The sequence below is a fragment of the Eptesicus fuscus genome, chromosome 6 (assembly GCF_027574615.1).
Source record: "Eptesicus fuscus isolate TK198812 chromosome 6, DD_ASM_mEF_20220401, whole genome shotgun sequence".
In the NCBI taxonomy this organism is placed as follows: Eukaryota; Metazoa; Chordata; class Mammalia; order Chiroptera; family Vespertilionidae; genus Eptesicus; species Eptesicus fuscus.
The window spans coordinates 13,710,727-13,721,919 of NC_072478.1; the positions used below are offsets into that span (position 1 = coordinate 13,710,727).

Sequence of the window (11,193 nt, forward strand, 5' to 3'; positions counted from 1 at the left end):
TTCGCTTCCTCCCCCGAACCCGCGCCCCCCCCCACCTGTCCCCCCCCCCCCCCACCTGCCCCACCATTTTGTCGTCGCTTCCCATCCCCCAATCTTCCCCATTAGGGCAGCTGCTCAACCAAGGGGCCCCACCCGCAAGTCAGAGGGTCACCGCCCTTTAAAGTGCAGGCCGCGCCCCCTGACCTCGCCCCGCCCCTTCGGGCCGCTCCGCGCTTGCGCCGTGCGCGGAGGCCTGGGGTTGGGCAGATCCCGGTTCCGTGCAACTTTCAAGTGAGTTGCAAACTCCGCCCCGAGCGGTTGCGGGCGCCTGCGGCCCAGGGACCCGGAGGCTCGCACGAGCGAGGCCACCCACACCCGCCGAGGGCCGCGACCCGCCGGGGGCCGCGCTCCTGGTTCTCCGCGGCTGGAAGTGCGGGTCGTCGCCGTAACTGCCGGGCCGCGGGCGTTGCGCAGGAGCGCGCCCTCCGGCTCCGAGTGGCTCCTCGGGGCCCGGCCTCCCCGCCCCGCCGGCGGGTCCGCCTCCGCCAGGGGCAGTCCGAGAGCCCGCCTGGCTCCCGCACCTCCGCAGATCTCCCCGCTCCAGACCCGCGTGAGCGTCTCCCTGGGCGCCTTCCTGGGGGGCTCCCTTGGCACCTGAGGCTGCAGGATGGTGTCCTGGATGATCTGCCGCCTGGTGGTGTGAGTATGGCCGCTCTCCCGGGGGGGCCAGCCCGCCCCTGGGGGGCACCTGGGAATGTTGGGTGGGAAAGGCGTCTTTCTGAGCGCCGTCACACCAACCCCCCTCCCCCGACACTCACCGCAATGGTTAACGGATCTGCGGGCCTGCACGCGGCCTCGGGCACCGCGGGCTTGTCGCCCTGGCCCCCAAAGCCTCCTTGGGTGATGGCGACCCCTCCTGCACTCACACACTGCAGACTGGTGCCCAGGGTGGGAGACCACAGGCTGGCCCTAAGCCCCTTGGCAACACCAGGTGTTGTGGCATGCTGTGGGAGGAGAATCCGGGTGCCTGCTTCCCATCTGAGCAGTCACATGACTCACCCCCCCCCCCCCCCCCCCCCCCCCCGCGCCTCACTTCCCTACTCTGGCCTACTCGTCACCTTTCAGTACTCCAGTACCTGGCTTGAATATCCACCTGCAGCCTGGCAGTGTCAGGTCGGGTGGCCCTGGGCCTGATTGCATGTCCAAGGGAGGGAGGGGAGGTGCTCTCAGAAGCCTGCCTCCAACCCACCTTGTACGGTGGCTGTCTGTGCCGGTGCACCCATTGGGCCACTGTGCAGGCCTGGACAGGTGTTTGGGGTGTTTGTAAACAGCAGGGTGGGGAGGTGGCCTCCAGGGCACTGACTCAGATGCAGGTTGTGCAAGCCAAGCGGGAAGAACAGGGTAGGCACTGTCACCTTGAACCCGTGGGGGAGGTGGCCACCTATGTGTGTGTGTGGGGGGGGGGGGCAGGGCATGGCACCCCTCACATCCCCCCTCTGCTTTTTCGGCTGCTCTTCCAGGCTGGTGTTTGGGATGCTGTACCCAGCTTATGCTTCCTATAAGGCTGTGAAGACCAAGAACATTCGTGAATATGTGAGTGGCGGTTGGCTCAGGTGGGGTGGGATGACAGCCTTGGCGGGGGGTGGGTGGGTGGGTGGTGGGTATGGTAGGACTTGAGGAGGGTGGGGAGAGTCTGAACTGGCCTCCCCCTCCTCCAGGGGCATACATGGCTGACAGATCCTGAGCAGAGTGAGTGTGGATGGAGGAGGGGGGGGGGGGGGGGGGATGCTATTGAGGTGCCTGTGTAGAAACTTGTGGGTGAAGCCCGCTGGGGCTGGTACAGGAATGAGTGGCAGTTTCTCAGAGGCATCTCTCTAGGGCCATCCAGGTGCCAGGGGAATGCAGCAGGACAGGCTCTCTGGCATCTGAGGGCTGGATCAGCCCAGGACAGTGAGTTGGCTCTGCAGGCTCAGGCACTAGCCTCTGACCCCCACCCCCCTTCTGCCCGCCCCCTCCCCCCCCCCAGGTCCGGTGGATGATGTACTGGATCGTCTTTGCACTCTTCATGGCGGTGGAGGCCTTCTCAGACATCTTCATTTCCTGGTATGGGTGCAGGGGCTCGTGGGCGGTGGGAGGGGATGTCCCACCCTCGAACTGGCCCTGTGGCTGACCTTGACCCCCTGTGCTCTGACAGGTTCCCTTTCTACTACGAGATCAAGATGGCCTTCGTGCTCTGGCTGCTCTCGCCCCACACCAAAGGAGCCAGCCTGCTTTACCGGAAGTTTGTCCACCCAGCCTTGTCCCGCCATGAGAAGGTACCCCAGGGGGAGCAGGGATGAAGCATAGGGGTGGGTGTGAGGGAAAGGGCCCTGGACTCAGAATTCAGGACCCTGGGGGACACCCAGGTTCCAATCCCGGTCTGTGGGACCTTGACGGAGCCTAGCCTGCTTCCTCTTCTGGGGTAATCCAGTGGGGGAACACCTGAGTGGCCTTTGAGAGAGTGAAAAGTCAGCGGGGAGTTGGTTTGGGAATGCGAGGGGGAGGCGGGAGCATGGCTGCTCATTGCGGTGTGGGACTGGGTGCTCTGGGTGAGGTTGCCGGCCCCCTGTGGGTGGGGGTGGGCTGGGAGGCGTGGTGCTCAGACTTCTCCGGGTCTGCAGAGGGAGAGTGATGGGACTGTCCTCTGAGCTCTCTGCCCTGGTCCGTAGGAGATCGACACCTACATTGTGCAGGCCAAGGAGCGCAGCTACGAAACGATGCTCAGCTTCGGGAAGCGGGGCCTCAACATTGCCGCCACAGCCGCGGTGCAGGCTGCCGCCAAGGTGCCCTGGGGCCCAGCCCTCCATCAGACCCCCACTCCCACCCCCGGTGCCTTTGGGGCAAGTTCAGCTCTCTGTCCGTGAGCCCAGAGGTAGCAGCTGTCCATACCAGGGAACAGGGGTGAGAGGTGACAGGTGTTGGCAGAGCATGGAGCTGGAAGTTCACACTTCCTGGCTCTGACTCTGACCGTGAGCAGCTGCTCCTGCTCTCTGCACGTTAGTTTCCTGGTGGTGACACAGAGACCTGGGACTAGAAGGGTGTCGAGGAGCTTTCAGTACTGAGGCCTTTGCCCCACTGATTACCTTCTGACCAGCCTTGGTTTCCCTGGGCGGCTGCCGTGACTAAGGCCCCTTCCTGCTAGGAGCCCTGGCCCTCCCTCAGGTGACCTGTCCCTCCCGCTTCCTCGCAGAGTCAGGATGCACTGGCCGGAAGGCTGCGTAGCTTCTCCATGCAGGACCTGCGCTCCATCCCCGACACCCATGGCCCCAACTACCAGGACCCCCTCTACTTGGAGGACCAGATGCCCCGCCACAGACCACCCATCGGTGAGTGGGCAGAGGGACTCAGAGATGTCCCAAGAAGGCTGGCTTCCCCCAGGGCTCAGCCCAGGCCTTCAGACTGTAAATGCCCAATGCCGCCCCCTCGGCCTCCCTCTTCTCCACACAGGGTACCGAGCAGGGGGCCTGCAGGACACTGACACTGAGGATGAGTGCTGGTCAGATACAGAAGCAGTGCCCCAGCCGCCACCCCGGCCCCGAGACAAGCCTCTGAGCCGCAGCCAGAGCCTGCGTACGATCAAGAAGAAACCGCTGGTGCGAGAGGTCAGTGGCAAAAAGACAAGAGGGAGGTGGACTGCCCTGGCGCTTCAGCCTGGCCCTCACGGTGTGCCTGCTCTCTCTCCCACAGGGCACCTCGCGCTCCCTGAAGGTGCGGACAAGGAAAAAGACTGTGCCCTCAGACATGGGCAGCTAGGGTCTGCCGAGCCAGCCCAGTCTTACCTCGTGCTCTACAGGGCGCCGGGGGCTGTTTGAAGGGGCCCTCTGGCTGCACGTAGGGCCTGCCTGCACCAGCTGCCCAGGCTCTGCCCTCCCGACTCCTGCTGTTGGCGGCAGTTGCCGCTGGGGCCATGCACAGGGATGACCTGAGATGTACCAAAGCCAGCTGGGCCCGGGGTTCTATTTATAGTCTTTCTCATTCCTCTGCCTTCGCAGGGAGGGGACCGGAGCCCTCCCCAGACCCTGCAAACGAAACCAAAGCCCACCCAGTTGTGTTCATTCCTTCCTGTCCTTCAAAGTACTTGACAGCCTTCTCCAAGGCCTCGTGTGTGTGTCCTGGTTGTGTGTTTTGTGTTGGTGAATGAGGTCAGGTTTGTGCAAGATTTGATAAATAAATATGTAACAGTGTCCTGTTTCTCCTTGGTTTGTATCCCGTCTTCATAGCATACATTATTAAACAGCTTTTAGGATGAGGGCTAAAGAACAGTCAGACGGCCAGAGGGGTCCGGTCTTCTTTCCGTGGGAGACAGCATTGATAAAGAACTGTGATGTGGCAGGTGCTGTCACAGAAGGCTCTTGGAGACCCTTGAGCACACATATGGGAGAGTGCGGGACTAGCTCTGAGAGGTCAGAGCCCAAGGAGACTGCCTTCAGGAGGAGGTGGGCTTGGCCTTGACTCGAAGGTGCACTGGATGGCAGGTGGAGAAACCAGTGGGAGCGTGCGTCTGGAGGGGGCTTGGGCAGCACGGTGTTCCCCTAGGGATTAGCTGGAGCTGTGCACGGAATATACCTGGGGAGTCTGACTTCCTTCATGGGCCTGGGGAGGCTGACTTCCTTCAGGGGCACCTAGGTGGCATTGAGTTTCTGCCAACAGTCAACATTGGGAGCGTTGCACTTCTGCAGAGTGGACACTAGAGGGCAGCAGCTGCCAGGGTCTGGGCTGCCCCCAGTTTCCAGGTCAAGGAGGGTGGGGCTCAGAGAGAGGCTGGCCAGAGATGTGCCCTGCAAGGGCCTGGCCTCTGGTTGGCTGGAGGGGCCATGCGGAACTCTGGCCTGGCCTTTGATGGCCCTCCCTACTGCTCCTGCTGCTCAGGTCATTGGTCCTCAGCCTGCGCCATCCACATGGAGTCTCCAGTGTTGTCCCTGGCTCAGGCTCTGTGCCTGGGCTGGCTCCACTCCACCCCCTCCCCTAACCCTGGGGCAGCCAGTCAGGCTTTGCCCTCTCCTGCCCCGAAGCTGGTCTCACTGCAGTGTCCCAAGGCAGCTCCCCTCTCCCAGCCCACGCCTGCTTTTCCTTATCTCTTTTGATTAAGCAAAGAGGTTGGTGAGAGTGTTGGGTGGGAAGAGGGGTGCCGGGGTGGTAACCGAGAGTGATCTGAGGAGTGTGGATTAACTCTTGGTGTGGGATTATCCGGGTTTTATTTGGGGGAGGCGCTTAATCTGCGGGAGTGGGATGGGGGTGGAGGTTAGCTCCTCACATCTCGGTGTTCGGTGACATCCTGTCTTGGCATTCCCTTGCATCATGGTGTTGACTTATCTCTTCATTTATTCATTCAAAACATCTTTATTAAGTATCTACCAGGTACGAGGCATGTTGCCAGATACCGGCGATGCAAAGTCTAATAATGGCTAGCACCGGGAATGTGACCACCCTAGCAGGTGCTGCTCTAAGCCCCTGGCATATTAATTTAATCCTCACAGAAATCTCATGAGGTACATACTATTATTATAATCTCCATTTTACAAAAGGGAAACCAGGCATGAGAGGGCAGGTAATTTGTCTGAGGTCACACAGTAAGTGGCAGAATTGGGCTTTGAAGCAGGCAGTCTGGCTCCAAAGTCAGACTAAAGTAAGTGAGATGTTTCTTGCTTAGGAGGCAAGAAGGAGACTAGGATGTATCAAACATTCGTGTGCACCTGACCTTGTGCTGGGCACTTGACAGAGAGGATTTCCTTGAATCTTCCCAACAAGTCTGAGGTAGTAGGTTGTACTCATTTTACAGATGGAAAAACTGAGACTCAGAGAGGTGAAGCGACTTGTCCGCGATTGTGCTACCCGTGGGTGGGGGTCGCATCTCCGGATGCAAACCTGCCCGTAGGTGGCTTTGGTAGAGTCGAATGGCAGGACCCACACCCACCTCTGAACTGAGAGAACAGAACAGAGGATCATGTGATGACTAGAGCAAAATGAAGCAAAAACTCCAAGGGAAGCTGAGCTGGGGAGGCCTGGGGTTGTGGGGGGTGAGGGAGCTCTCACAGGAGCAGGGCTTCACCTGCCTTCATTCCTAGGATGGGGCCTTAGAGTGAGCAGCAGAGTCACTTGAGCCCCTGCGGTGACAGTGATGCTGTCTCAGGTCCATGATCCCCACCTTACCTTGCAGCCTCTTTGCCGGCCCCCGTAGCCCCACAACTCCAGCCTTTAGCCATGCCTCTCCTATTTCTGTCTCCTGAGCACCTTCCACTCATTCCAGCATCGGTCTCCAGACCTTTGCTCCTGCCGAGTGAATCTCTGGCCCTGCGAACAGTCTCTCTTTCCCAGCCTGTCATGACCTTCCTTCAAGACCGGCTGTTTCTGAGAAGCCTCCCCTGACTGGGAACCCCTTCTCGAGCTCCTAAGCCTCCTGATCTCTGGCCTGCTCGCCCTGTCCTGGGCACAGAATGCTGTGGGCTGTGCTGGTGTCCTCGTCGCTCTCCCTTCCCAGCTGGCCTCCCTTACACTCAAATTGCTTCGTGTTCTCCACCTCCGTCCGCCTGGACTGTCCCGTGGCTCCATGCTGGTCTCCTGACACGCTCTTCCGCCCGCCCCCCACTCACTATTCTATCGCTATTTGCCCTTTGAAGCGCACTCAGACCCTCCCTCCCCTCAGGAAGCCCTCTAGGCTCCCCCTTGGAGTGGAGTGCTCATCCAGACCACACCATCTCTGTTCTTGTGCTGACTTCTATTTTTGCCTTGAGCACATTGTATTTTCTCCCCGACTGCACTGTAACTTCATAAAGAACAGACTGGCATCTTATCCACTTTTGTATCCCAGCCAGGAACAAATGGTGGTTTAGCCGAACTGAAACATCGCCATGCACGGGAAGGCCCACTTATTCTTCGGCGTCTGAGCTTGGGTGTCTCCTCCTCCGAGAAGCTCCCCTGACTTCCCCAGGGTGGGACTCCGAGTGCCTTGGAGTCATTCCCACACCTGACTCAGGTGGTCACGGCTGGTTCTCGCGACAGGGCCTGCGGGCAAAGGGGCAAATGCACTGACCGAGCATCTGCGCCTGGAGGGCGGGATGGCCTTGCCCTCGTCTTTGTGCCCCGCATTTCCTTGGTGCCCATCACGGAACCTTGAAAATGGCAGGTCTCTATGACACATGTTTGGCAAATGGCTGAGGCAGTTGTATGGGTTCCAAGACATCTTGGGGCCAGAGGGGAGGGGTGAAGAGAATTCCAGGTTCTGGGGCATTTCTGGCCAAGCCTGCAAGTGCTCCTGAGACTGGGGCATTGGGCGTGGGCTGGACTCCCTTCAGAGCCTGCCTGTTCCCTCTGAGGATCGCGAGGCATCTGCCAGCACTGCCTCCCTCTGCGAGGGTGCCCTTACCCGCTCTGGCCTGGCCCCTAGGGGAAGGCTAGGCTGTGCTCTGCCCTGCCCACGAGCCCTAGCCTTCCATTATCCATCAGTGTGCCCACTGCCTACCAGCAGGATTAGGGCTGGCCTGAAGCACAGATGTGCCAACTCCCTGCTGGGCACATCTGTGCCGACTCCCTGCTGGGCACATCTGTGCCCACCTTCCCTGCACCTTGCATTTGGCTCCTAAGTCTTCCTGCCTCTCAGCCGCTCTCTGCCTGCAGCCCCTCCATGTCCTGGTCCCCCTTCCCAGACTCTGGCCTCTGTGTGCACTGGCCCCACTGCTGTATTTTTAGCTGCCACTCTCCGTGGTGGCAGCGTAGTTAGCCCCTCGTTTCAACACAACCCTGGCCCGGGAGTTGAGCTGGGCAGCCCTGGCTGGCACTGCCCCACCCTGGAGGAGGTTGAAGAGATGAGCACTCAGGCCTTCGCCCCTAGTTCCCCATCCAGCATCAGGGCCTGGCATGCCCAGTAGTTGGATAGGGGGGCAGAAGCCGGGCTGGAGGAGGGTGCCCTCTGCCCAGAGTTGAAGTCGCTAGGTCAGAGGTCCTGAGCAGGGCAGAAGGAGGTAGCTTTCTCTGCCAGGTGGTTAGATCGCCCTGAGGGGAGGTTGGGGGGAGGGGAAGGGACAGTGGGGAGGCCAGGACCGAGAAGAGGAATTGGGTCAGGGAAGTGGGTGGGTGGGAGAGAGGGGACGCGGGGGCATCTGCTGCAGAGCTTCCTTCAGGCTCCCAAAGCATCTCCACACTTCCCTTCCTCTCCCCTCCTCCCAGGTCCTGGGAGAATTTGCCCCGTATTCCCCCTCCCCCATGCCCCCGCCCCAGGCGTTGCCACGAGGGTGGGGGGTGGGGTGGGGGGAGGCCTGCCTCAGCTGTCTGAAGGATGGAGGGGCTGGGGAAATAGGGCTAGGTGCCCAGACGGCCGCGTGTGTGGGAGGGGATGTCCTCAGATGCCCTCCACCCGGCAGTCCCCGCTCTGACGTGGGTGCCCCCCCTCTCCCCGCCCGGATTAGTGGCAGCTTGGCCTGACTCTCCGGGGCTCCTTCCCCCGCCCCCGCCGGCTGCCCTCCCCTGGGCTGGGGGCTGCTCCACCCGAGGAGCACTGTGCTTGGCCAGGTAAGGGGCTCTGGGGACAGCGTGAGGGCACTGGCTCGTGAGTGCTGCTGCGCTTGTCAGCATGAATGTGTGTCTCCCGGCGTACGCGTGTGGCAGTGTGTGAGGGCTTGCCGTGGGGCAGGGTGGGCCCATGCGTGTCTGGGGGTTGTGGTCAGCGTGCCTTTGTCCACCAATCCAGCGTTGTGTCCACGTGTTGTGTGGCTTTCCTCCTGTGTTTGTGTCTTTTGTGCGTCTCCTCAGCTCTGCTCAGCCCTCAGGCTACCAGGGCTCTGTGGGCCTGTGGCATGGGCCGTGGAGCAGGATGGGGAGCTGGGCGAAGAGGGAAAGGGGCTCCTTCCCCTACCTCACCCCCCCACCCCCCACCCCCTGGGCATTTCAGAAGCCTGTCCTGAGAGTCCTGGTCTGATCCAGAGACTGTGACCTGACAAAGCAGACATGGCAACTGGGGAGGGTGGGGTGGAGGGAGGTATCTGTTCCTGCTCCCCTGGGTCAGTCCCCATCCCCTTTGGGGATGACAGTGACAGGCCCTTAGCCTCCCCCCCACCCCAACAGCCCAAGCTCCCACCGCCCTGCCCAGCCTCTTCTAGGCCCCAAGCCGCAGGAATCTCCACTCCCCCCCCCGCCCCCCCCCGACTCTCCCACAAGCTTCAGTTGCCGGAGGACACAGATGGGGGACCACAGGCACACCCCAGCTCCCATCTGCACCCTGGAGCCAGCTTGGGAGTGGGAGGCTGGGGCTCGGGATTGCAGTCCGTAGTAGACCCTCCACAATCATTGCCCCTGGCACACTCATGCCTGGCCACCCCTCAGGGGAACTGGGGGAGGAAGGGAGTGTTAATAACTCAGTCAAGTAAACAACCCCTACCAGCTTGCCCAGCCACAGAACTGGCCTGGGGGGAGGGGGGAGCCCGGCGGGGCTGAGGGAATCCAAGCCAACCTGATCCGAGTCCTGCTGGGGCCAGCCCGTTCAGGCCCCCTCTCCTCGGACGCCCCTCTTCCCTCAGCTGTGAAAGGACCCCCTGCCTGCCCTCCAGTCTCCTGGAAGGAAAGCTCCCCTCTCCAGGGGTGGTGTGACCTGGGACCCAGCTGGGCATCCGCGAAACCATCCCTTTGATGGGCTGGGGTGGGTGGGGTGCTGCTGCCTCTGTCCTGGGCTGGGTGAAGGCAGGCCAAGGATGGCTTCCACAGGGAGGCAGGGGAATCTCGGGGCGGGAGGTGGGTGCCTGAGGGGAAGGGAAGCGCCCGTTGGGCGTGTGGGTTTCTGTGTGTGTCTGAATCTGTCTGTGTGTGTTTGAATCTGTCTGTTTGTGTCTGTGCTCTGGAACCACCCCCGCAGAGGAGCCGGGATGCTTCCTCGGGTGGAGGGTGCCCTGCTTTCCCATTTCCTCTCCTCCGCTCTGTTCCTTCCCAGGAGCCACTCCCATGGGCGCCTCTCCAGGGCTGGGCCTGGAAGCGCTAGGAACAGGGACGGGGCAGACCCCCAGAATGTGAGGCTGGAGCGGGCGGTGGAGCTGACCCACCTCCGCCCAGACACTCGGTGAGACCGAGGCCCCTAGAGCAGGGGCAGGCGAGAGCCCCGGCCCTCCCAGAACGGCCGGCACCGGAAACTGTGCCATTGGGCCCTGGGAGGGGGCTTGGGTCAGAAGGTGAGGAGCAGCTTGGCCAGGTGAGGAGGAGGCAGCGCAGACACCGCCAGCCAGCGGGGTGTGCCCATGTACCAGAGCTGGAGAGGACCGGGAGCCGTGGTCCAGCAGGCACAGGGCCGGCTGGCGTGGGTCAGAGTGCCCATCACTGACCCGTGAGAACCCGACTGCCCCTGCCAGCTCTGGCACTGCCCCCTCGCAGCCGCTTGCCCTAGCACCCCAGGGGGCACCCCGCCCCACAGTGGCCTGGTCCGGCCCCTCCCGCCCTTTGCTCCAGTTCCCGGGCTTGGCACCTATAGTGGGGGTGCTGCCCGCCTGCCAGGCTCCGGGGCCGGGCCCACGGGAGGGTGGGGCGGCTGGGAAGCTGGCACGCTGCCCCCGGGGAGCCTCTCTCGGCAGGCGCCCGGGTGCCGCGGGGGGAGGGGGGAACAAAGGGCTCATTCTCCCCGTGCGCAGCCGGTGGCATCGCCGGGGCGTTGGCGGAAGCCCCCGGGGCCTGGGAGGGGGCAGGCCCAGGCGGGGCCGCCGAATCACGGGCTCCTGTTCCCCGCAGGGTGCTGGAGGAGGAAACCGGCGGAGCAGCTTCCCCACTCTCAGTTGCGCGTCTGGCGATGGCGATCAGAGGTCCTGCTGCGCTCTCCGCTGCGCTCTCCCTCCATTAGCCGCGCTGTGCACCGCTTTGCGCCCTCGCTGGTGCTCTCTTCTGGGTTCCGGGATCGGCGCCCCCTTCCAGGCACGACCCCCTCCCCCGGCCCCTCGGCCTTTCCCCCACTCGGCCGTCTCCGACCCGGGGCGCGCGTTCCCCCCGGCCCGGCTCCCTCTCTCCCTCCGGGGACACCGCTCCCTAGCCCCAGCTCGGCCCTCCCCGCGGCGCAGCACGGAGTCTCCGCGTCCCATGGCGCAACCCACTGCCTCGGCCCAAAAGCTGGTGCGGCCGATCCGCGCCGTGTGCCGCATCCTGCAGATCCCGGAGTCCGACCCCTCCAACCTGCGGCCCTAGAGCGCCCCCGCTGCCCCGGGGGAGAGA

The 11,193-nt window shown here is 62.6% G+C and overlaps 2 protein-coding genes across 2 annotated transcripts; both read left to right on the top strand.

Annotated features, from left to right (window-relative positions):
* The first annotated feature begins 258 nt into the window (after nucleotides 1-258).
* Nucleotides 259-3,929, top strand: REEP4 (receptor accessory protein 4). Its single transcript, XM_008151500.3, has 8 exons — nucleotides 259-678; nucleotides 1,500-1,572; nucleotides 2,006-2,082; nucleotides 2,174-2,294; nucleotides 2,688-2,801; nucleotides 3,209-3,344; nucleotides 3,466-3,620; nucleotides 3,706-3,929. The coding sequence occupies exons 1-8, from the start codon at nucleotides 647-649 to the stop codon at nucleotides 3,769-3,771; spliced, it is 774 nt and encodes a 257-aa protein (XP_008149722.1). The 5' UTR covers nucleotides 259-646; the 3' UTR covers nucleotides 3,772-3,929.
* Nucleotides 3,930-10,665: 6,736 nt separating this feature from the next.
* HRURF (HR upstream open reading frame) lies at nucleotides 10,666-11,176 on the top strand. Its single transcript, XM_054717228.1, has one exon. The coding sequence runs from the start codon at nucleotides 11,062-11,064 to the stop codon at nucleotides 11,164-11,166; it is 105 nt and encodes a 34-aa protein (XP_054573203.1). The 5' UTR covers nucleotides 10,666-11,061; the 3' UTR covers nucleotides 11,167-11,176.
* Nucleotides 11,177-11,193: the final 17 nt, after the last annotated feature.